Below are 26,657 nucleotides of genomic sequence, written 5' to 3'. Positions count from 1 at the left end.
AAGCAAGCAGAATGTAGTTTCACTGAAATTGCTGACTGTCTGGTTTGAACAGGCTGAAGCCCAATTTCAGATCAGGCAAATCATGGATGCCACAAAGTACTATTATGTGGCGAGTTCACTCGATTAGGAAACAGCAGGCCGCATCATCAACTTCCTACACCAGCCACTGGTGGTGGACAGGTATGAAACAAGGCACTCCTGATCCGTACTTCTGGCCTCTCCTGTCGTGAGCATGCAGCACCATATGGACAGCGTAGGTGACTGCGCGCCATCAGCTTTAATGAATAAAATGCTGGCACAAGCAGACAACCATAAGCCGTGTTTACTGTTTGAACAAGTCTTTCTCGAGCAGATGCCAGAAGATAGGTGCCTCCTCATCACTGACAATGATTTCAGAAGTGGCCCACGTGTGGCACACCAAGCAGTGTGGCAGGGCCTCCATCGACCAAGTTGCTGCGTCACGCCCTAAGATCTGGGCCTTCCCCACACCACCAGTGAAATCAGTGATGCCCGCATCAGGCAGCAACACCAGTTCAGACCATTGGTGTTTTTTTTTTAACCACCAAAAGCGGGGTTCAGGAGCCCACCATTGCCACCCACCCTGTTCTTTTCTGGGAAATGCTAATGGCTATGGCAGCTGGCCACCATGATGGCCTCCTTTACTTATGGGACTGACACTCCGGGCGAAAGTTCCTCGTAGATACGGGGGTGTCTTGCCCCCCCCCCCCCCAGTCAAGCACACCATGGCCTATCATCTGCAGTCAAATGGCCTGGTAGAATGTTTCAATTGGCACCTGATATCATCCTGATGGCACACCTTCGAGGCCTGGATTGAGTGGACAAGCTCCCATGGGTACTTATTGGCATCCACACTGCTCCCAAAGAAGACTTAGTCACGTTTTGAGCAGAGTTGGCATATGGGGTCCCAATAATGGTTCCAGGCAAGTTTGTGCTAGCGGAGACACCTGCGGCAGTGCTCACAAGATTCCGAGAGAAGGTGCATACCTAGTGCGACTACAGCCTTCAAATTTGAGACTCCCTTACACTGGGGGAAAAAAAGACTATTTACCCTCTCTAGGCTCCTCATGTTTTATATGCCTCCAAAAGGTATTTCATCAAAGGTAAACAAAGACGTTGATAAAAATAAATGTGTATTAAGAGGAACTAAGTTTCAAAGGACTTCATGTGAATACAAACAGAAGAAGTGAATGGACAAAATGTAACATGGAAAGTTGTGAATTCATCTATTTTGCTTAAAAAAAGTGCAAAAGAAAAGTATTTTTAAATGATGAGATTTTGAGAATTCTAAGTATTCAGTAATATCTGTGTTCTTGTACACCATTAAAAGTAAACATGCAGAAAGCAATTTAGAAGGCATCAAAATATTGGCATTCATTGCAAGTGGATTTGAATAAATGAAATTATACTGAATTGTTACTGAAATTGTATTTGGTAGAGTTGAGAGTGCCTGTGTGCAGTCTCCTCACAAATGGAAGAGTGTACTTGGGAGAGGGAGTACAATGAAATTTTACTAGATTTGATTCCTCTGTTTCGGGCGAAATGAAATAGATTGGGTTCATGCCCCCAAATTTATAAGAAGGAGATGAACTCAAAAATGAATTAAATTCTTTAGAGCCTTGACAATATAGATATAGAAATAATGTCTCCCCTGTCTGCAAAAAACACTTCAGAGTCTCAAACTGAGACAATGGCGATTTTGGACTGGGGGATAATTTTTTTATCTCTTGAGAAGGTAATGATTTTTTTGGAATCCAGATTTGTATATATTTCACAGAAATCAGTTTTCTTTGCATATTAAAGAAGTCTAGTGATCTAGAATTGGTACAGGAGAGTGATAATGGGGATAAAAGATCAGCCAGGGTGTTACTGAACGTCCTATCCTTTTGCAACTATACTGAATCGATGTCCCCAGTGAGGTAAAAGCAACTTATTGAAACAAATCATTTTTTTTTAGGACTTTATGGATAACTTGCAGTGGATTTTATCTTTTATTTTTATTTGTCATTTTTTTTGTTCCAATTAATTTTATGAAAGATCAGAAATTTTAATTTCCTCTTCAAATGCAGTTTCCCCACACCATTTGCCCGTCACTGAACATCCTGTCCATGGTCTATGTAATATAAGAAGCAGATTGTAATTATTTCGTGACTCTGACTTGTGACTGACAAGAAAAAATTGAAAGAAGTCAAAACTGCGAAACTTACCAGATTGTTAGTAAACATAAACGAAAGAGCTGACACTGATTGAAATTGGTCTTTCAGTTTATTAATAGTTCATGACTACCTGCTTGATCAACTTTTTCTTGTATTCCTTTCTTGGTTATTTGCCCCATTTGAAACCAAGTTCCCCATTCAGATGGAATGTGGGCCCATGAGATTTATCTGTCCAATAATATTTTACCTTAACTTCCATGATATGAGCTCATTTTACAGAACATTGGAATTTAGTTAGGACTTGCTTCTGTGCACATTCTTTATGATTGAATCTTTACCTTAGGACCTGGTGGTTGCATGTTGGGGGGATCAATGCATTATGCTACAATGGCACGTTCAGCGGCAAGACTGACCAGCCTAAGTCTCAGTCGGTCCAGGAGTCTCAGTAACAGCAACCCTGACATCTCAGGTACTCCAGCCTCACCAGATGATGAAGTAAGAACCATTATTGGCAGCAAGGTAAACGGCTTCTTTCTTTTTAGAGGCATTGATATGTGTAACAAGGAGTTAAACTTAATGTAGTATTCAAACTGAATTAGTTTGTTATTATATAACATGAAGAATTATTTTCAGTGAAATAAAACTAATTTCTATATATAACAATAGTTTGTTTTGTTAATGATAAAGTTACCCTTTTAGATATTTTTCATCTAAGTTGACAGCATTCTGGAAATACTCACGAGGTCAAGTAGCATCTGTAGAAACAGAGCTAACCATTCAGGTCAATGACCTTCCATCAGAACCGGGAAAAATTAGAAACAAAACTAACTGCAGAGGAGACAAAGGGAGGGAGATCACTGATATGGATGGAGTCCAGAGGAGAACAACTTGAGATGTTAACTCTATTTCTAATTCACATGTGCTGCCTGTTTTGTTGTGGATTTACAAAATATTCTGTTTTATCTCAAATTTCAACCATAAATAGATATTTGTATTTGACATACATTAACCCCAAAATTTGGATAAAGTAATTATTTTTTTCTAATTCTACCTTTCTTCTCTGTAATTAAAATTATGTGATATATATTAATTTATTTTAATGAAGGTGTTTAAATACAGCTTTTCCAAAATAAATCATTATTTTTCTGATGCTCCTTTTGTGTTGGGCAATTTCATCCCTCTGCTTGTTTCAATTATGAATTTTTTCCATATCTACCTGAGTGGGTTAGGTATTAACTAACCACTAGTCTCAGTCTTTGTAGATCTGGAAAATACGATTAGTAGTCCACACTGAGTTAGTTTCTTGTAACTTGTAGCTATCTGTTCATCACTCTTTTGGAAGAGTGCCAAATCTTTGCCATTCCTGCTGGTCATTGTCCTCTGCTCCAAACTGAGAGTGTATGTGGGTGAACATCACAGCAGGAAGAATGGAACTCTGCTTTGTTGCTCTCTTCCTGCATTCTCTTTAACCCTCATGATCAAAATAAAGAGGGACGTGCAGATGAGGGGATTTCCCATTTTTGTGGAATCATTCACCTGAAATGATCAATTTCTTGAGATGAGAGAAAGATATATTTTTATTGTTAATTTGAGATAAAATTCTTCAGCCTAATTTCCTTTAAATTGCATGGTTTTGATGAAATTTAGGGAATATCCTGCTCAATACTTTTAAATTCGCTTTTCCCTTTGCTTCATTCGCCTGCTCAGGGACTAGATCGTTCCAATTCCTGGGTTAATGCTGGTGGCCCAACTGTCCCATGGAGAAGCCCCCCCAGATCAAGCACTGAAGTGATGCAGGTGGTTTCAGATGCTCATACATCTTTTTAAGGATATTATTTTGCAGCTTTATAAAAACTTTCTTTCATCTTTCATTATTTGTTTTTTTTTTATGGTCTTTGGACAGTACCTTTTCATTTCAATAGTGCTTTCCTATAATTAATTTATTTCTTGTAAAGTTATCAGCCAACCTTTTTTCATCCATTTTCCATAGCTTGATGCTTAAGTGCCTGTGCATGCCATGAAAGTGCATGAGATACATAGTGCCTCAAGGAATGATTATACATGTTTCAGTTATGTGGATTTTCACAGTTGTGAATTTATGATTATAGGCTGAATAACGATCCTAAATTAATTCTGAAATAGTTTGTGTTTCATTGTATATTTAGTAAAATAATTTATTTCTGGCGATTCAATAGCAGGACTATTCTCAAGAATGTTGAACGTTCTTTGCATTTGCAGGTATCTCATCTTATTTAGAGTTTTTGTACCAGTGTATGTTCAGAAAATGGTCACAAATCTAGCAGCGTGAAACACTTTTGGGAAGTAATAGATTTCTTCTAATTGTTGTCACAATTGTGAGAAAAGGAATCACTAATACTTCATCTTGCTTTGTTCAAGGTGTAATTATCTACCATCGTACAAGCTTGCAAGAACAGAATAATTGTACTGTTGCCTATAGACTTTACTTCAACTGAAGAGAGTTAAAATGTGGCTCAGGCAGTGTGCAGATTTGACATCCATCACCAACATTATGGGAAAAGTTACATTGATGGTATTTTATCACAATACCTAGCATCACTGCAGGTTTAAGAGAGTATCATCATTCCAGTGTTTAAATATATATCACTTTTGCAATTTAAAAAGTGCAGGTAAAATAGGATGATTTTAAGAAAAAAGCATCACTTGTGCCTTGGTCAAATATTGTCAGCAAGAAGCTTGCATTATTGTCACCAAAGGAGACTATAGGTTACCCTGGGATGATGATAGAGAAAAAAATGACATCAGGTTCAAAATCAGGATGTGGGAAGAGGCATGGGATGAAGGCCGACAGCCACAATTTCTGACATGAGCAGAGACCACTTGATATATGAGGATGAGACTTTATTTTTTCAGAGAAAGCCGATTGTCTCAGAGCTTGTCTGAGATGAGCAGAATAATACAGTTTGGGGGCATTGGTTCAGATAAAACATTTAGGAGGAAGAAAAAAGACTGATAAAATATGTGAATATACAGATTGGAAATGCATAGAGAGGGAAACTGTTAATGTCGCAAGTCACTGTCCTTTTATCAGAACTGGAAATATAGAAAGAAAACCTGTCATAACCAGTGGTGTGCACACTAATGGAGAGGATTCTTAAGGACAGGATCTATGAGCATTTGGAGAAGTATAGTCTACTTAAGGATAGTTAGCATGGCTTTGTGAAGGGAAGGTCGTGCCTCACGAGTCAACTTAATGGAGTTTTTTGAGGAGGTTGATGAGGTTAGAGTGGTAGATGTGGTCTGCATGGATTTTAGCGAGGCATTGGACAAGGTCCCCCACAAGAGACTCCTCCAGAAAGTCATGAGGCACGGGATCAGTGGAACCTTGGTTGTGTGGATAAAAAATTGGCTTGTAGGGAGAAAACAGAGAGTTGTTGTGGAAGGAAAGTATTCTCCCTGGAGGTCGGTGACTAGTGGAGTGCCTCAAGGATCTGTTCTGGGACCCCTGCTCTTTGTAATTTTCGTAAATGAACTGGGTGACGAGGCAGAAGGATGGGTCAGTAAGTTTGCGGATGACATGAAATGACATGAAGGTTGGAGGAGTTGTGGATGGAGCTGAAAGTTGATGAAGGTTACAAGAGGATGCAGACAGGATGCAGAGTTATGGATAAGTGAGAGGTAATGCATTTGGAAGGAGAAACCAGAAGGCTGAGCACAGGGTTAATGGTCGGTTACTTTAGAGTGTGGATGAACAGAGAAACCTTGGAGTCCAAATCCATGCATCCCACAAGGTTGCCACTAGGATAGTTAAGAAGGCTTATGGGATGCTGGGCTTCATTAATAGAGGGATAGAGAGGTCATGTTGCAACTCTTATTAATCTCTGGTGACATTAGAGTATTGTGTTGAATTCTGGTTACATCATTATAGGAAGGATATGGAAGCTCTGGAGAGGATGCAGAGGAGATTTACCAGGTTATTGCCTGGATTGGAAAATAAGTCCTCTGAGGCAAGGTTAGTAGAGTTGGGACTTTTCTCTTTGCAGCATAGAAGGATGAGGGGAGGTCTACAGGATTATGGGAGGCATAATCACAGGGCAGGATCAGCAAACACCTGAGGATGTGTACAAAGCTAAGGAAGGGAAATTTAGGGGAGACATCGGGGGTAAGTTTTTTTTTACTCAGAGTTGTGGGTGCCTGGAATGCCTTGCTAGGGATGATGGTGGAGGCCAAAACATTGGGGGCATTTAAGACAGACACATGGATGAAAGAAAAATAGAGGGTTACGGGGTAGGAATATGTGGGCCGAAGGGCATGTATTGTGCTGTATTGTTCTATGTTCTAAGTGGGAGGGATGAAAAGATCAAAGATTTTCTGGTGGAGTCCAAGGAAATCCAGATCTAAAAGAAGATGGTGAATGCCAAAATCATATCTGAAAACAAAAAAACTACTGTTGTAGCATCTGTGCTAATGGAGCGGAAGACGAGATCAGTAGTCAGCAGTTTCATCCAGAACTCGTGGGTTTATTTTGTATCGCACCTAGCGTTCTTAAGGTGCTTGAAACTCCCACCCCCCCCCCCCCCCCGTGTCAGAAGTCATGTCAAGGCTACGTAAGCACCTAGTCTGTGCGCATGCAGACTCCTTGCTCATAACGGAAGAGAAAAGGATGCGTGGTGCCATATTTGGTGCTGCTGCTCCGATGGCGCATGCATTACACTTGGAGCCAGTTCAGGTGACCACCAAGCGCGTGGGTCGTCATACAACCCCCACCTCAAGATCCATTGATAGTATCCCCATAGTTCACAGACTGTACAATCTTGTGGTTAAGCGGCCTGCCTCTACGTTTGGCTGGTTGCATGGCAATCAGTTGTTCTAAGTCCAGATGTTCTGGCTTCAGGCGATCGATCGTGAAAAGTTCCTTTTTTCTCCCAATGTCCAATGCGAAGGTGGACCCATTGTTATGCAGCACTTTGTATGGCCCCTCATATGGCTGTTGAAGCAGTGGATGATGTACTCAGTTTTTTAGGTCTTTGGGGATGGAGGCAGGTGCCTGGCCATGGTGGGAGGGCGGGATGGCACAGGAGCTTTTGTAGAACCACCCTGCCGTCTGTCTTCTGCCCCCTTGGGGTGGGGAGAAACTTGCTGGGGACTGCTCAGGGGGTGCTATAGACCACTTATGCCAATAACACCTGTATGTCTTCCTTGGGTGCAATGAGGAACCCAAGAAGGACCCAGGGGAGTTCATCCACCCAATTGGCCATGAGTGCTGACTTGAGATGTCTGTGGAAATGCTTGACCAGGCTACTGGGTGGTAGGTGGTGGTGTGGTTTAGTTGGGTTCCCAGCAGACTGGCCAATGCTGCCCATAGACTGGACATGAACTGTCCCTCCCGCCGGAAGTGATGGGTGCTGGGATGCTGAAGCGAGCTACCCATGTTGTGACCAGGACCCTGGTGCAGGAGTCAGTGAGTGGAATGGCTTCAGGCCGCATGATGAAACGATCCTCCATGGTGACGAGGTACCGTGCACCTCAGGACACTGGCAGAGGTCCCACAATGTCGACTTGAATGTGGTCAAACCTCCAGGCTGGTGTCTCGAACTGTTGGGAGACAGCTTTGGTGAGTTTGTAGATTGTGAACGTTTGATACTGAGTGCATGTTCATGCCTAATCACTGACCTGCTTCCTGAATCCATGCCACACAAATCGAGAAAAGAACTGTGGTTCAGATTGAGAGGTGTGATAGGCCATGTACTGAGTCAAATACCCATCGCCTCCAGGCTGTTGGGACTATGGGACAGGGATGGCCTGTGGATGTGTAGGGTTTGTTCACCTTGTCCCAGGGCGTCCTGTAGCTGCATGTCTCGTCATCACTCTGTTGCGCCCTTTTCAGCTCTGGGTAATCGACACCTTGTGATAGAGTCTGAATGGTCGGTTGCTGGATTGTTGTTGTGAACTCAAAGACATAAGAAAGGTGGCGCTGTTATCAGGCTGACCAGGGATCTGAAACTTTTGTGAATGTGAAAGTCAATGGCTTGTGGTCAGTGAAAATTGTGAACGGCCTGCCTTCCAGAAAGTACCTGAAATGTCATATAGCGAAGTAGAGTGCTAGCAGCTCCCTGTTGAAGACACTCTATTTCAGCTTGGGCGGTGGTAAATGCTTACTGAAGAATGGTAGGTGTTTCCAGTGGCCATCCACGAGTTGCTCCAGTCCCCCACCAATTGCAGTGTTCAATGCATCAACTATGAGGGCCGTTGGGACATTGGTTCTGGGGTGCACGAGCATAGCAGCATTGGCTAGGGCCTCTTTTGCTTGAAGGAAAGCGTCCGTGGCATCGTTGTTCCAGGTTATGTCTTTTTTTGTACCCGATATCAGGTTGTAAACTGGGTGCATGATGCTGGTGGTTGCTGGGAGGAATAGGTTATAGAAGTTAACCATGCCTACAAATTCCTGCAGCCCTTTTACTGTGGTAAGTCTGTTGAACTGCTGGATGGCCTCTACCTTGCTTGGTAGGGGTGTGGCGCCGTCTTTCATAATCCCATGACCCAGGAAATCATCAGCTTCTGACCTGAACTGGCACTTGGTAGGGTTGATAGTGAGACCAAATTTACTGAGGCAGGCATAAAGTTGGCAGAGGTGGAAAATGTGCTTGTTGCGGTCCCTGCTCGCAATCAGGATGTCATCTAGATATACGAACAGGAAGTCGAGGTCCCGGCCCACTGTGTCCTTTAGGCACTGGAAAGTTTGTGCTGCATTTTTAAGGCCGAACAGCATTCGCAGAAATTTGAAGAGGCCAAAAGGAGTGATCAGGGCTGTCTCTGGATGTCGTCTGGGTGAACGGGGATTTGATAGTAGCCGCACACCAGGTCGACTTTGGAGAAAACATGGGTGCTGTGTAAGTTGGCTGCAAAGTCCTGGGTATGTGGGACAGGCTAGTGGTCCAGTATGGTGACATCGTTCAGACAGTGGTAGTTCCTGCATGGTCACCAACCACCGGTTGCCTTGGACACCATGTCCAGCGGTGAGGCCCATGGGTTATCTGACCTGCGGACGATCCCATGCTCCTCCATACACATGAATTATTCCTTAGCCAGGTTGAGCTTGTCTGGTGGCAGTCGTCTTACTCTCGCGTGGAGGGGTGGCCCTTGGGTGGTAATGTGGTGCTGGTGTCTCAGCATGTTGTAGGTGAACTGTGGCCTGAAGACGGATCAGAACTTGGCGAGGATCCTGCAACCAAGCCCAGGAGAGGAGCAGGTATCATGGTGTCCCCAAGAGGGAATGTCTGGAAGGACTTGGCTTGGACACGTCTCTTGCCTTTAAGGTTGACCAGTAGGCTGTGGGCCCTCAGGAAATCTGCTCCCAGGAGTGGCTTTTTAATGGTGACCAATGTGAAGTTCCATTTGAACGTGTTTGCACTGAACCAGTGTCATTTTCCATTTGCAGCTGTTGTTGGCAGTCCCTAAGGTGGGCCCGCACTGTCTTGTCTGGATGTCCAGTGCCATGGGTGGTAAGATGCTGATCTCCACGCTGGTGTCTACAAGGAAATGGCTTCCAGAAATTTTGTCCCAAACGTGTAGTAGGTTGTCCGGTTGGCCAGCTGCTGAAACCATCAGTGGCAGCTGGCCCTGGCATTTCCCAGGAATGAGCAGGGCCATCGGCAGCAACAGCATCGGCCCCCCACCACTAGTCATTTTCAGCATCCTCCGTCCTCCTTTGGGGCTGCTGGCGGTCTTGTGATGTACTGGGCTTAGTCTGTGGCGTGGCCTGGGCTTGGGTCAGCTGGTTGACAGTGGACTCGCTCTCCCTCTTGGTTCACCAGAGGGTGTCTGCTGTGGCTGTAACCTTCCTGGGGTCACTGAAGTCCTCGTCTGCCAGTAACAGCTGTATGTTATCAGGTAGCTGCTCAAGAAATGCCTGCTTGAGCACGAGACACGGCTTGTGTCCTTCTGCCAACCCCAGCATCTCAGCAATCAGGGCAGACGGGGTCCTGTCCCCTAGGCCATCCAGGTGGATTAGCCTGGATGCCCTCTCGCATCTGGAGAGTCCAAATTTACTGATTAGTAGCATTTTCAGCGCTGTGTATTTGCCACCTTCTGGTGAGGCCTGGACAAAGTCATCTACCCGGGCTGCAGTCTCTTGGTCCAAAGAGCTCACCACGTGAAAATACTTTGTGGAGTCTGATGTAATCTGTTTGATCTGGAACTGTGCCTCCACCTGGACAAACCATGTGCAGGCCCTCAGTATACAGAAAGTGGGCAGTTTCAATGCCACAGCACTTACCGTTGCAGCTTCCAGGATGTGGGGTCCAAAGTATATTTGGACTTGTCGGGGTCACCAATGTGCTAGTGGAGTGAAAGATAAAATCAGTAGTCAGTGGGTTCATCCTGAACTCGTGAGCTTATTTTGTCTCACGTGCAGTATCCTTAAGGCGCTTGAAACTCCTTCTCTCTCGTGCTGGAAGTCACGTCAAGGCTACATAAATGCGCGGCCTGTGCGCATGCAGCTCCTTGCTCTTACGGCACCATTTTTGCTGCGGCTGCTCCAATGGTGCATATGTAATGCTCAGAGCCAGTTCATCTGACCAAGTTCATTGGTCGCCACTCTGTATTTTTGAAAGAGAAGTAAAGTTGACATTTCAGGTTGATGACCTTTTTTTCGAAGTGGGAAAGAGAGAAAATGGGTTAAGTTTGAGTTGCATTGAAGATGGGGAAGATTGGACAGAATAAAAGGAATATCTCAGATAGAGTGATGCAGTTGGAGAGAGGGAATCTGGTGTGAAATTAAGAGCTGATGATGTGCCCAGCAGATCAGCCAATGCTGAAGGAGAGAGAACAACTGAATCGAAAGTACAGATGGGTGACCTTGGCCAATTCTGATGCAAACAGAGAATTTGAGTTAACTGAAGCAAATAATAGTGATATTGAATCTCGAAGTCTGCAGCATGCCCAGTCAGATGATTAAGTGCTGTCTTTCAAGCTTACATTGGGTCTCAATTGAACACTGCAGGATTCCATGGACAAAAAAGATCTGAGTGGGAATGGGAAAAAGATTTAAAATGGCGGGCAATAGGAAGCTTGGGGTTGCACACTGTTAACTGAATACTGATGCTCTACAAAGTAGTCACCCAATAGTGTTTGATTTCTCCAGTTTTGAGGAGATTGTATCACATGCAGTGAATAAAGGCTGGAAGAAGTGTGAATGAATCATGACTGCATCTTGAAGGACGGTTTAGATCTCTGTAATGTCAGAAGAGCTAAAAGGATAGAGGTTATAATTAGTTCAGCCTACAAAAAAAAATTCTGATTTTCCTGTTGCCTACCACTTTAACTCTCCGTCACATTTCTGCTTTGAATGCTTCCTCTACTGTTATAATACGGGCCAATATATGCTTGAGGTATAGTACCTCATCTATCTGGTTATGTTGCAGCCTTCCAGACTTGATATCGAATTCTACAACTTCATTTAAATCACTTCATCTTTTTGTATACAGGTACAAATGCTCCACTCCCCCAAACCACCACCACCACCACTTATGACCTATGCGACTTTACGTCCATCTGCACATACGTCTGAAATTCTTAAAAAGTACTGTACAGGTAGCATCCTTGCTTGTCCCTGCTGGGAGGCTGACATCCCCGCTCCTGCTAGGAGCCTGAGATGGCGCTGGATAACTAGAGGTAGTGGCGTCACCTTGCAACCTACGTTGTGATTTGGAACACATGCGCAGATGGACGTCGCTCTCTCTCCTCCTCTTCAATCTCTCCCTCCCCAGCGACAGCAATCTGCGCATGCGTTCCAAATTACCTTTTGTTAAAAAAAAGTGTTGAGTCTGTCAAAGCATGATTCCTTGATGTCACTACAAGAGGAGCACTGAAATGAAAGAAAAAATATAAAATTTACACGATTACAGTGAAAATCTGGTTTAGCTGTGGGAAAATAATGCCTCTCACGAGAGCAGGCTGGTGGCCAACCTCTTGCAAGAGCTGGCCTTGGTGGCCGCCACGTTGTATTTGACAAACTATAACAGGAATACAAGGCAATTCCGACATATGTCCATTCCGAGATACAACAGGTTGGCCAGAACGGAACACTGATATATGTCGGGGAGTACCTGTATACCAGAGCAGCTAACTTTTCTGTTTTTCTCTGTTCGCAAAACATAATGAGCAAGGCATTCTCTACAGCACTGCATTTCATGGCATTTTTTTTGTTCTCACTCTCCAGTTGTTCTCATTTCCTTTGTTCATGCTGTCTCTCTAAATGCTGTACTTAACATAACAATTGGATAACTGCATATCCCATGCATTCCCTCTTATCTCCCTCATCCTCTCTACAAATTAAAGCTACTTATTTTCTTTTTCCCAATTCAAATAAAGTATTTAATCTGAAACATTAATTATGTATACTTCTCTTTCCACAGATGCTGTCTGGCCTGTCACTTTATGCTTAATGATAGATGTCTGAAGGAGGTTTAATAAGAGGTGCATATGAGCAAAATTGGTGGGGGAAGGGGGTGTTGATGGTGGTGAGAATAATGGGACAAACAAATGGACAACATTGGAACATTATGGTGCGCAACATTCCAGTTGCTGGAAATTTTCATCCTCAGGGATCATGACCGGAACCATTGTTTGTCATCTAGATCGATGATAAAGTGGTAAATTGGATCAGCAAGTTTGCAGATTTCACAAAGATTTCACTGTTGTGGACAGTGGGGAAGGCTTTCAAAGCTTGTACAAGGATCTGGACTAACTGGAAAAATGGGTTTAAAAATGGCAGATGGAATTTAATAAAGACAAGTGTGTGGTGTTGTATTTTGGAAAGACAAACCAAGGACATGGGTGATAAATAATAGACTTCTAATGAGTGTGGTAGAACTGAGGATTCTGGGAATACAGATAAAAACCTGTCACAGGTTTATAGGGATGTAAAGAGAGCTTTTGGCATATTGGCCTTCATAAATCAAAATATTGAGTTGGGTTGTTACTGGCAAAATTGAATAAGACATTAGTGAGGCCAAATTTGGAATGTTGTGTGCAGTTTCAGCCACCTAACTACAAGAAAGATATCAATAAGATTGAAAGAGTGCAGAGCATATTTACCAGGATGTTTTCCAGACTTAAGGAACTGAGTTACAGGTGTTACCCCAAAACCCAGCAGCAATAGACATTCACCAAGACAAGTGGTTTTTCAAACAAAAGTTATTTTTAATCAACTTTAGCCATGAAAACAGAATCAAACTTTAACTTATCTCTATATTTAATTAACCCCCTTCTAGTTCTAAGCACACGTGTATATAATGTGTGAGTAAATTTAAGAAAAGTTATTTGGTTTACAGTTCAATCTCACTTCTCCTTCCAAGTTCTCTGGTTGCAGGCAATCACCATACTGTGCACAGAATTTAACGTATAAAGTTCACCAGTCTTTGGTGCTCGAAAGGTAAATGTTTACCACTCAGGAAGGTTCTTGTAGGGTTTGCAGAGAGAGAGATTTGTTGTTCCAGGATTTCCACAACTGAGGTACCACCATTAGTCACCTCAGTGTCTCACTGATGAAACTTGCCCCATCAGGGTTTTCTAGATGGTAACCTTTCTTAAGGCTACCACCACACAGTTTGGTTCTGTTCCTCTTATTCCTAGAGAAACATCAGACAGATTGCACTTCCAGCCATCCACTGCTTTGGAACTTTCTGTTTTCAACCAGCTCTTCCTGGCTTGTTTCAGCTGTGACTGTTCAGTCTCTTTTTCAGTGTCGCCCACACTAGGTGAGAGGGCTTGTTCTCTCTTCCTTCCCCCCCCCTCTCTCTCTCCCCAACTGCCAGAAAGCCCATGTGACTCTCTCACGCTCTCAAAAACCCCCACCTTCTTCAGCAAACAACAGGAGTTCTTCCCCTTAGTCAAGATGTTGTCTTAGATAAACAAAACCCAGAAGTGACCTTTCTGTGAACACTTTGCGGAAAGGTACTTGTAGCCAGTTTGTCTCCTCCAATACAATTGTCTTTCATTTTATGTCAGTTCAATTAGAACCTACTTGTGAAATGTGCATCACATTCTCCAGATATCCTGCAATGTTATTGAATATGAATTCTTCAGTCTTTCAAATAAGATCTGTTTTAAAATGTGTGTATGTATGTAACCCACCAATCTTACCAAAATCCCAAATATTTATAATCCATTACACAAGGAAAGATTAAACAGGTGAGAACTTTATTCCATGGAATGTTGAAGAATGAGGGGAGATTTGATAGAGGTATTTAAAATTATATGGAATAGACAGAGTATATATAGATGGCTTTTTCCACTGAAGTGAGATACAAACCAGAGGATGTGGGTTAAGAATGAAAGGGGAAAGGTTTAGGAGGAACATGAGAGGGAACTTCTTCACACAGAGAGTAGTGGGAGTGTGGAACAAGCTGCCAACTGAATGCAGGCTCAATTTTCACATTTAAGAAAAATTAGGATAGGTACATGGATGGGAGGTGTATGGAGGGCTATGGACTGGGTGTAGGTCAGTGGCACTTGGCAGAATAATAGATTGGCACAGACTGGAAGGGTCAAAGGGCCTGTTTTCTGTGTTGTAATGTTCTATGGTTCATTGATTCTATTCCAGTTTCTGGAGAGAGACAAAATGATCAATCTCTAGCAATACTCTCCCTTTTCTCGATCTCTCTGACTCCATCTTGGGAGACCTACTCTTGGCAGAAATTTTCCACAAACCCACCAACTCAAAATTACCAAGTCTAGACATCTTCACACACTGTACCTTATAAGGATTCCATTTCTTTCTCATAATTCCTCCATCTCGGTGGCATCTGTTCCTAGGATGATGTCTTCCATGCTAGATCATAGGCAGTGTCCTCCCCTTCAAACAACATGGCTTTTCCTCTATTGCCATCAACTCGACCCTCACACGCATATTATCCATTACCCACACATGTGCCATGCTCCTCTCTGCTCCCACATGCAACAACAGTATTCTCTTTGTTCTTACTTACAACCCCACCAGCCTTGGTGTCCAGCAAGTCCTCCTCCGCTATTTCAGCCACCTCCTACATGATCCCTCCACCAAACATTCCCTTCTTCTCCCCCTCTGCATTCCACAGGGACTGCTTCCTCCATGATTCCCTGGTCCACTCCTCCCTCCCCACCAATTGTCCCTTTGGCACCTACCCTTGTGACTGTGCACCCACATCTCCTTTGTCTTTACCATTTTGGGCCCCAAACAGTCCTTGCAAGTGAACCAACTCTTCACTTGTGAGTTTTCAGGGTTCATCTATTGCATCCTGTGCTTCCATTGTGGTGGTCTCCATATTGGAGAGACTGGGCACAGACTGGGGGAAATCACTTTGTTGAACACCATTGCTCTGCCCGGTGCAATAGTGTGGATCTCCCAGTGGCCACCCTTTTCAATTCCCCAACCAATTCCCTTGTTGACATGTCTTTCCATCATTGCTGAAACCATCCGCAAATTGGAAGAGCATCACTTCATTTTCTGACTGGGCACCCTCCAACCAAATGGTGTTAACATCAACTTATCCTGTTTCCATTCAACCCATACCAATCTTTGTCTCCTCTCTTGCTCTCTTTTCCCTCTGTCTCCTTTCACAGAGCCAAAATCAATGATCACTTTTCCTCTTATCATATCTAATTAATACCTTTTGTTTGTTGTTCTGCACTCTTCTTCCCCCCTCCACCCCCCCCCCCCCCCATTCTTCCACTTTCTCTCTCACTCATTATTGAAATGCCTGCCTGCCGTTTGCTAATACCTTGAAGAAGGGCTCAGGCCTGAAACATCAGTAATATATCTTTACCTCCTATGAATGCTGCGAGGCCGGCTGAGTTCCTCCAACATTTACTCTGTGTTTTTATGACAATCGCAGCATCTGCAGACATCTGTATTTAAGTACAGAAACAAAATGAACTCGAGCTTCAGACAGGCAACCTATGGTCTCGCCATTTCTGATACCAACAGGAGAAGCAATGAAATGGTTGAATTTGGATTGAGTCCCAAGGGTTGGGACAGGTTTAGAATAAAGTGCAATTCCTTAGGTTTAAACAAACATGCTGAAGAAACTTGGCATCCAAAGGAAATAAAGAGCAACCAACATTTTCAGGCCTGGGCCCTTTGTCATGGACACATCACAAAATTTGTTGTTTTGGGCAGCAGTATTGTGCATTTCAGGTGCAGAATTACTGTAAATTACAGTTCTGTAAATACAATATTTAAAAATATATAGAACAAAAAAGAGAAAAAGTGAGCGTCTCTAGGTTAATTGTCTAAACAGAAATCTAATGGTGGAGGGGAAGAAGCTATTTTTGAAAGGTTTGGGTGTGTGTCTTCAGGCTCCTGTACCTCCTTCCTGATGGTAGAAGTGAGAAAAGGGCATGGCCTTGGTCATGAGGGTCCTTGATTTTGGAGTCTGCTTCCTTCAGACACTGCCTCTTCACTCCTTAATAGAGTGAAGAATAATGCCTTTGATGGCCCTGCCCAAGTTGACAACCTTCTGTCATCCTTTCCTGCCCTGTGCATTGGCACCTCCATACCAGTCAGAATGCTCTGCACGGTACCCCTGTAGAAATTTGCAAGTCTTTGAAGACGTACTAAATCTCCTCAAGATTTTTACAAAATATGAGCCGCTGCCGTGTCTTTTTCTTGATTGCATCGACCTGATGGCTGAAGAAAGATCTTCAAAGATGTTGACACTCAGGAATTTGAAGTTCTTTACTTTCTCCACTGCTGACCCCTTGATGAGGACTGGTTTGTGTTCTCCTTGTTACCAAGTCCACAATCAATCCCTTAGTTTGGCTAATGTTGAGTGAAAGGTTGTTGTTGTATGCTTCCCCATTGCCAATTGTGATTCTGCTGACCACCATGGTGTCATCTGCAAATTTGTAGATGGCATTTGAATTGTGCCCGGCCACACAGTCATGGGTGTAGAGAGTTGAGCAGTGGGCTAAGTATGCATTTTTGAGGCGCAACTGTGTTGACTGTCAGTGATGAGGAGATGTTGTTACAGATCCGCACTGATTGTGGTCCTCTGATGAGGAAGTCAAGGTGCAGAGGCCTGGATTTTGAAGCTTGCTGACAAGTAGTGAGGAAATAATGATGTTGAAAACTAAGCTGTAATCGATGAAAAGCAGCCTGATGTCCAGGTGAACCAGGGCTGAGTGAAGAGCCAGTGAGAGTGTATCTGCTGTGGAACGATTGTGCTGGTAGGCAAATTGCAATGGGTCCAAGTCCTTTCTTAGATACGAGTTGATACTGGCCATGATCAACCTCTCAAAGCATTGAATTACAATCAATGCTGGTGCTACTGGGTAATAGTCATTGAGGGAGCTCACTCTGTTCTTGGGCCTTGGAAGATTGATGCCATTTTGAACCAGATGGGAACCTCTAACTGCAGCAGTGACAGATTGAAAATATCTGTCAACACTCCAGCTGGTTGGATGGAACAGATTTTCTGTACCCTGCCAGGTACGCCCCAGGGCCTGATGCCTTGTAATGTTTCACCCTCTTGAAAGTTATTGGGCTCGTGACAGATATGACAGGATCACCAGCTTCTGCAGGGATTCTCATTGGTGCAGTTGAATTCTACCTTTCAAACCAAGCATAAAAGGTGTTCAGCTCATTGTGGATAGTGGTCATGTATATTGGCCCCTGTTGTTATGCAGGTAATATCTTGATGATAGTTTGTCAGAGACTTCTTCAGGCTGGCTTAGTTGAAGTCCCCACAGTGATTGGGAAGGCATCAGGTTCTGCTGTCTGACGGCTCCAGATTTCATTGCTTAGCCCCGCCAATGCCAGCCTGATGTTAGCAAGGGGAGGAATGTATACAGTGACTAGGATGATGTTGGAGAATTCCCTCACTAGATAGGATGGACGACACTTGATGGCCAGATGTTCCAGGTCAGGGGAACAGGACTGAGACATGACCGTTACGTTTGTGCACCATAATGAATTGATGATCAATCCCAGCATCTGCAAAATTTCTTGTTTAATTCTTTCAGTTTACCTTTGGTTTTAATTTGAACATTGTAAGTGTGCAAAAATAGAAGGGTCAGATTGAGATCATATACTATTTATTGTCATGTTGTAAAACAGAAATGTAGTTCCTAATTCCATGACTCAAAGATTTGGCATTAGTATTGCCTGGCAGCCCTTATAGTTAGAGAAAGAGAAGAAAAAGAGAGATCCCCCCTCACAAATTACTGATTGTCTGTGGATTCGCCTCCAGGGCTCCTGCAGCCTCTGTAGCTGCATAAAACTCCAGTTCAATTCAAACCATTTGCAATCCGAGCCGAGCTTGGATCCAAACCTCCAACACAATGTGGAAGCCTTCAGCGTCAAGGGCCCTTCAGAAGCTCTTCTTGCCTTTAGCATCTTCTTGAATCTCAGATCCAATTCCTGGTTCTCCAGCACCCGTAGCCTGGTGTGAGTCCTTTGACCTCAAGTCACCAGCAGACTGCAATCTGTGGGTTCCTCGTCGTATGTCACAAACAGTTTGTTGCCAGTATGTGTCCTTCAGTCGCAGAGCCCCTTGCTGGTCCGCCACAGTGTTCACCGTCCTTGGGTTGACTCCTCTGTTTATGAACTGGAGTTGTTCTTCCTTCCCGGCACCAGTCCGCTGCTCCCCCAGAATCTGCAACCCCTTAAGGCTGCGGCCCAGCGCTGGCACCACCATCGCAGAATTTTAAGTATAACACCATTGGCTCCATTAACAGGTCATTTAAAGCCTGCAAGGAACCTCGGCAGTTGGACTGGGCGGTAGGAACCCGCAGGACAGTGCTGTGTCTTCGCCCCTCGCTCGCCCCGGTCTGCACAAGTGTCAGCGCTGCCGTTATATCAGCTCTGGCAGCTGAGAATTAAAATGTCAAGTACCCAGAAGCTTGTGTTACCCTTGCAAATTAGAAGCATTGAATAAAGTGGACAACTGATTTGCATTTGTGCACATGATACATTGCATTTGATTAGAATAAATGCAGTTTTATTGCTGCCTCATGCAGAAGGACTGCTTGGGTCCTCATTTGAGAGAAAAGAGGCAATGTGAATGAGCAAGCATTGCATCTTCTGGGAATGCATGATAAAATGGATGTGAAAAAGTTATGGTTGGTGGAGATGAAGGAGAGAACCAGGGAATCATGGAGGGAATGGTCTCTTTGTGGCACTGAAAGGAGAGGGGTAGAGATGTTCGTTAGTCGCATTTTATTGAAGTTGGCAGAAATTATGGATCATGGTTCATTGAATCCTTTTTTCTGATTGAAAAGTGGGTGAGAATAGAAATGCAGGAAATGAAGTAGATTTGAGGGTGCTATCCTGATGGTAGAGGAAAATTGAAGATATTTTGGAAGCACTGGAAAGGAAACAGCTGATTGTTAAAATGGATGTGACAAAGATGGAAAAACTGGGAGAGTGAAATTAACTCATTACAGGAAGTAGGGTCTGAGGAGCTCTAGTCAAGAAAACAGCTGTGGGAATCTGTAGTGAATATTAATCCGCAACTCTTCCTTTGCATGGCTGGAGGGAAAGTCAAGAGGTAGAGCATCTCCTCTTCCTTTTCAGTTCTCAGGTCCTAATGCTGAGCAATTTTTGATGATCATTCAGAAGTAACTGGACACCTATAATGTTAATTCCATTTTTTTCCACCTCTACGCATGCTCCCTGACCTGCTGACTATTTTCCACATTCTCTTTTAATTCACATTTCCAGTACTTTGGAGTTTTTAAGTTTTTTTTTTATAAACTACTGCTATTGGATCAATTTGAACCAAGAGCAATTAAAATAAAACTAATCTAATTGATAGTGTGGGGTAGGTGATGAATTCAGCGCTCAAAATATAAGGACGGACCATGAGCAATCAAGTTTAGATGTACATTGGTGGTAAACTTATATTAAAGTACTGTTTTGATTTTTCTTTCCCTTAAAAGATGATTCACATTTTCAATAAAAAATTTCTTGTGAATAACAATTACTAATTCTTAATAAACAATTCAAACCTTTGATCTGTTGTTATTTCAGTTTAAGAGGTAGATCAATTCAGATTATAACCGTGGCGACCTCAGTTATGAATGTGAAATTCTTTGGGTGTAATTTGATTGCAGTCATTCTATGCTTCCAACTTTGTGTTTCAATTAGTACATTCATTTGTGCCTCATCTTCCATCACCAATCTGTTGCCAACATTCATTCCACTCCATAGGCCATGGATCGAAGTAATCGCATGTCATCGCATACCGAGTGCCCAAGTTTCTTACAAATGTTAACGGGACGATTACCAACTAAGAAGGTAGCACACGGTACTATTGTGTGAGCCACATGAGCAATGTTGCATAAATTTAACTTTGGGAAGTCTTGAACATTGTCTCTCATTCTTCTTTCTCAGATTTAGGGGACTGCATTTCAGACCCAGATTAAGTTAGGTTTTTTGAGTCTGTTCCAGAATCTGTGAGCTACAGTGTCCACACGCATTTTGTGTGTTAACCAAAATCTAATTTTTGTGCATTAGGGCCACATCAATAAATCAGCCTGACTAAGTTCACAGAGAATTGCAGATAGTTTAAAGCATAGTATTTTTTTTAAAAATGAATAAAGCTGATGGGTTGCATTGAAGCTTGTTATTAATATTACAAATGGCAACTAATGGGATACATGTCGACACAGTTTTTGATTGTGACAAAATTTGTATGACATCCAGTGAATTCTTTTTTTTAATTTGCAGAAGCATCTGATGCATTTGATTCCTGACGGAGTTTAGTTTGCAATTGAAATTTGTTCAAAAAGTAATAATCATTAAATATCATGCTCTGTAATGAAAAGATTTTACTTTATCAGTAAGTGTTACTCTAGATGCAGTTTATCATGGAATTTTCACCCTTTCAACCATAATTCCATTCTGGATCTGCTGTGAGATGGCTGATCTCCATCAAACTAGCAGTAATTGTATTAACATTTACCTGACCCATTCTGCCCCAGTTTTTGTTTACCTGACCCATTCTGCCCCAGTTTTTGTTTCAAATCTGTTGGGAGAGAAAGATTTAGGTTCAGGTTGGATATCTTGGTTAAGAACCCATCTTTAGCTCTGATAATAAAGCTCAGGAGGAGTCCCTCATTTTTCCTCAACCTGAATATTATGCTTTGTAATCTGACTTCAGATGGGATTCGATTTCTTCCTACTTGATCCTTCTAAATTTCTTAAGAATAGGCATTGATTATAACATTTTTAAAAGTCATCTGTTTCTATTATAAAGCTACAACTTAGAACTTGAATGTTTTACAAAGTGATTCTGGATATTGCACATGTATAAATATGGACACTTCATCCCAACTATTGAACCAGAAGATCTATCAAGGCTGGAAATAGTAAAGTCACCATCCAGTTAGAAATGGTTGAGACCAGACAGCATTAAAATGTAACTCCTTATTTTAAAATCTCATGTTGGAGCAAATTTTAATGCTTACTGTGTTTTAATGCTTGTGTGACACAGCTGTTACATGAAGAGCTGGCCCTACAGTGGGTGGTGAGCAGCGGGAGTGTACGTGAATCTGCCATCCATCAAGCCTGGTTCTTCTTTGAATTAATGGTGAGTAAAATAGAGGCAAGACAAGATCTCTGAAGCATTAGTTCTGAGTTCCTAAACTCAAACACTGCTGACAAATACTGAAGAATTCTTCATTAAAGTAACCTTTGTGTGGGTTGTTCTGGACCTTGTAGATTGCAATTTTGAATGAATCTTTGATTCCTCTACCTAAATCAGAATTTCCACATTTGCCAGTCAGCATCATGTACTTAGTATTCAGTTTGTCTTGATCAATTTTTAAATTTTGTTTATGATGATACTAAAAATCTCATTTTTGAGCGATCTCATTGGACAGTATACTTGCAGTCATTCAGTGCAGAAGTGAGCTCTTCTGTCCTTCATGTCCAGGTTGACAATCACACACCTATCTTTACTAATCCCATTTACCATCACTTGTATGCTTCAGTGAATCAGGTTCTTGCTTGTATATGTAAATGTTGTGTGGCTCTCTGCTTCCACCACCACTACCACCACCTCAGGTAGTATGCTCCAGATTCCACTTATATCACCTTTGTCTTCCCTTAGAAGAGTTCTGGATTATCCAGTTGACTTTTGCATGATTATGACAGGTTTGACAAAGTGCCTGTGTCAGCAAATAGTTTTATTCACTTTTAAATATCAAGGCAACAATAAATGAATGAAAAGAAATTTTCTTCTCTTGCAATCCTGCCAAAGTAATAGTAAAACAATGGAATAAGTTTTGAGGAAAGTTCGTGGAAATGGTAAATATAAGTACAGTAAAATCCCTGTTAACTGGAATTTAAGCAACCGGCAAAACAATCGTGGAAAATAAATATGAAATTTTAATATTGGCTCCCTCCAGCGGTCAGTTCACCAATCAATGCAACATGCAATCTCAAGCAATCGGCATATTCACTGATCTGGTATCTACCAATCCTCATGGGTGCCAGATACTAGGTTTTTTTTATTGCACATTAAAGAAACATATGTTTTAGATAGGTGAATTTATTGAGAAATAATAAGATAAATAACTTTGAAATAAATTCAAAAAGAAAGAGTTTTTTTTGTTTCAGATCATCTTGCTTCCAAAATTTAGATTTCCCAGTCAGTAACTTGTCCCTCATTGGACAGAGACCAAACTGTTCTGATTTTTAAAAAATTTCTGAATCCCTAATATATTCTTGGAACTAAAGCCGTGTTTAATGTTTTATTGATTGAACAGGTAAAAAGCATGGTGCACCATTTATTTTTCTCTGACAAATTTGACATTCTGAGAAAAGCTCGATTTCCAGAGAGATTCATGGATGACATTGCTGCCCTGGTTAGCATGATAGCAGGAGACATAGTTACAAGATTTCACAAGGTAATGTCTAAATGACTGATGTGATGGTACTAATTTTGATCCGTGGTCTGTTCTGTCTTGGCTGATCTCAGTTAGGTCATCTATTAGAATGCTTACAGTCGTTGGTTGAAGGTAAGACACAACATACCTTGAGTTTGGTGATGCTTGCATATCCAGTTTTTGATAGTTGTGTAGGCATGGAGTGGCTGTATTTAACAAGCAGAATACTGGTTGCAGATGCCTTCAGAAAATGGAGGGAAATATGGGAGATCCATATGGACAGGGTAGTCATTGCAGATATTCCATCTATAAAACAAGTCCTAGGAAATGGGCAAAATGACAAGAAATATTCTCTTTCCACTGAGTTCATCACTCGGTTATAGTGACAGATTTTCACTCTATTTTAGCATGTATCCTACATGAGGGTTATTTACTAAAATAAGAGTTGTAGAAGTATGCTGCAACTAATTAATCCTTTACTTTTAGGATGTAGAACTGATTGAGAGACTAAACATCAGTCTTGGATTTTTTCTCATTGACCTGTTTTCGGTGATGGATCGTGGCTTTGTCTTTTCTCTCATCAAAACCTATTGGAAGCAGGTATTCAAAGTAATGATTCCTTTTGTTTCTGACTCATGGTCCAAGGGATAGAATTCGCAGTAATGTAATTTTTTCCGAGCTATATTTAGTAGATATATTCCACATATGTTCCTTGTTCCATGAAAACCACATGGCATCAACTGAGGCAATAGTTTAATCTGCTGGAGGGGCTCAACATTTGCCAATAGTGTTAAAATGTCATGAAGTCATTTTCAAATGGAACATATCGATGGTTTACTGTAATGCAATGTCTTTTTTCTGTTAATTTTCCCAAATAATATTTAAAATTCATGCTAAGTTATAGTGTTTTAAATGTAATAACTTTTTAAGGGACTCTTTTGCTTCTCTTTCTCTCTTCCTGTAAGGGGCACCGTTGACACTAATGGTGACTCTTTGTCTGCCTTATGGCAGGCAGAAGGTAATTTCATGTAATATTCCATGTTCTGTACAATTACATGACAATAAAGAAATCTTGCATCTTAAGGCTGCTGTTCTCTGGGCAATTTGATTTCTTAATCCATTTTTTTTACTTCAGAATTTTTCCTTGCGTCAGATGAGGAAGATTGTGGGTGGTTGGGCACAAAAATTTAAAGACTTAATGGAGGATTCCAACCCAAGACACATTGACAATTCTTTTTTTCTTTCACTGATGCTGTACAACCTGCTGATTCTTCTAGCAGTTTTTCATGGCTTCAGATTCCAGTATTTACTGTCTCCTGTGTGTCTCTAGACAACAATTGACCTTGATTCCATTTGACTTGTTAGTGATGATCCGACTACATTGAAATAGAAATTTCCAAGCTTAACTACTCACAGTTTTGCTTGGCCTATGTACACACAAACTTCTAAATTTAAAAATTGAATGAAGAAGATCAAATTGGTATTGGTACTGATGTTGCATTTAAAATAGAGAATTTAACATGGATTTTTAAATATTAAGAAAATTAACATAAAGAAAGAAGTTGCATCGTTGCATATCCTCCTTTCATATTCCAATTTAAAAGATACTTCATTAAATAATATTACTACAGTATTGGCAAATACTGAAGCATGGCTGTTGATTCACACACAGCCTAATATACCCAGAGAGGTAATATATTCACGATGGCATTAATAATATATTGAACAGTTGATTTATTTTAATTGTGGATATGTTCTTTTAAGTTTGCAGTTTTGCAGATATTTGCGTTCGCATTTTAAAAAATGTCTGCTCTTTATCTGTTTTTGCAGGTTTCTTCAAAGCTTTATGCATTGCAGACACCAAGTATGCTTGTATCTCTGAGATTAGACTTTCTGCGGATCATCTGTAGTCATGAACATTATGTCACATTGAATTTACCATGTAGCCTCCTGACACCTCCGTCATCTCCATCCCCCTCTGTGTCATCTGCAACTAGTCAGGTAAAATTACTCATTGGCAATTGATTTGAAAGCTTTTAAAAGAGCATTAGATAAGGTATCAAGACAGGAGATTATTGGATAAGATTATTGAACAATCTTATTCAAAAAGATTAGGGGTGTGGAATTAGAAGTAAATAGGTAAAGTTGATTGAAAAAAGATTGGTAAAGAGGAAACAAAACAAGAGCAAAAAAAGTGTTTCAGAATGGTTGGAATTATGTTATGATCTCACTATTGTGAGATGACTTCATTTATATTAATACCATTATGGAGAAAGTTAATGGCAGTATGTTTGAGATTTGCAGGCACATGAACTTCTCATTAGAAGCTAATGCATGTATAACAAAACAAAGCTGTTTGAAATCAGTGAGAGAAAATGGAAGATTGTAAATTTGGAAATTAAATAAAATTGATAATTGTACGATGGAGTGATGCAGAAGAGCAGAAAGGTTTGGATTCAGGTTCACAAAATATTAAAAAGGCATTTCAAGTGGCTACAGTCTGAAAAATATAAAATTAATGAGTAAATGTTTTTAAAAAAAACATGGATCAGAGAATGTAATGGACAATTCCTATAAAAATTTGATTTAAAACTATGGTAGATGTTTTTTTACTTTTGTAATCTGCCCTTCTGAGATGTTGACAGAATTAGGTAAAAGTTGGATTGATTCAAATTAAGAACATATATTGTTTTCTTGGAGCGTATTACAGAGAGGACTTGAATGACGTTCAAAGTTATGAAGGAATGGAAAAAATTTGGGAAAATTCAAAGTGCTTCAGCAAATTTAATTAGATTTTATATAACATATTTGAATAGAGAAGAAGAGAAACCATTTCACACTTGCCTTTGAGAGGCAGTGTTGAATCTGATATATTCCAAGTAACAATCAAAACATACTGAAGTGTAAATGGAATTAAATGTGTAGGAGAACAATGTAAACATTTTCTGAAGGAAATTCATAAATAAATGACTGTGGGAAGCTGGTGTACATGTTATACTTATTCTCTTCCATTTGATTCTCCAGAGCTCTGGGTTTTCCACAATTGTTCAAGATCAGAAGATTGCAAATATGTTTGAATTGTCAGTCCCATTCCGCCAACAGCATTACCTAGCAGGCCTTGTGCTCACTGAGTTAGCACTTATTCTAGACCCAGAGGCAGAGGGGTGAGTTGGAAAAGATACAAGTTCACAGTTTGTTTGCACACAGGTTGCTGTTCTGTGCAGATAAATGTCCAAGAAAATGTCCTTCTCACGAGCAGTGGGGGAGTGCACAATTTCAGTTCTGTTCTTGGTATCAAATCGAATGGCCTATTGGGATTTTGGTTATAGGTCCACAGTTTTTGCCTCCATTGACTTGAAGATCATCCTCAGTTGCTCATGATAAAAATGCATTCTCTGAGTGAACGCATGTTTTACTTCATTTCCAAAACTTTTCATTTCAGAAAAAAGATGGATGACTACAAATACAAGAAGTGCATCCAGCTGATGCTCCTGACAAGCCATGTTGAGGCTTTGGAGCAGGAGATGGATAAACTCTGGAGCATTCAGGAAGTGTGATAGAGAGGAGATACAGGAACAATGTGACACCAAGATGGGTTACAGTTTGGAGAGGGAACAGGCAGGCAGAACATGC

At 41.5% G+C, this 26,657-nt stretch overlaps 1 protein-coding gene across 14 annotated transcripts in view; it reads left to right on the top strand.

Moving 5' to 3' along the window:
* The window catches only part of dock7 (dedicator of cytokinesis 7), a 310,961-nt gene that overhangs the window by 163,312 nt on the left and 120,992 nt on the right, over positions 1 to 26,657 (top strand). For 9 of the 14 annotated variants that reach the window (XR_011357731.1, XR_011357730.1, XM_069938278.1 and 6 more), the window contains exons 22-29: positions 2,518 to 2,693; positions 3,882 to 3,971; positions 20,344 to 20,430; positions 21,629 to 21,724; positions 22,905 to 23,045; positions 23,511 to 23,624; positions 24,855 to 25,025; positions 26,049 to 26,188. Coding sequence is in view for 12 of the 14 variants with exons in the window: in XM_069938278.1 (XP_069794379.1) it covers positions 2,518 to 2,693; positions 3,882 to 3,971; positions 20,344 to 20,430; positions 21,629 to 21,724; positions 22,905 to 23,045; positions 23,511 to 23,624; positions 24,855 to 25,025; positions 26,049 to 26,188 (1,015 nt within the window). In the remaining 2 variants the exon portion in view is untranslated. The remainder of the gene's footprint in view (positions 1 to 2,517; positions 2,694 to 3,881; positions 3,972 to 20,343; positions 20,431 to 21,628; positions 21,725 to 22,904; positions 23,046 to 23,510; positions 23,625 to 24,854; positions 25,026 to 26,048; positions 26,189 to 26,657) is intronic. The other 5 variants (XM_069938280.1, XM_069938283.1, XM_069938282.1 and 2 more) reach the window with 2 other exon arrangements.

This window comes from Narcine bancroftii, chromosome 5, assembly GCF_036971445.1.
Source record: "Narcine bancroftii isolate sNarBan1 chromosome 5, sNarBan1.hap1, whole genome shotgun sequence".
Classification (NCBI taxonomy): Eukaryota; Metazoa; Chordata; class Chondrichthyes; order Torpediniformes; family Narcinidae; genus Narcine; species Narcine bancroftii.
Note: the sequence above shows the minus strand (reverse complement) of the source record. Positions and strands in the feature narration are given on the sequence as shown.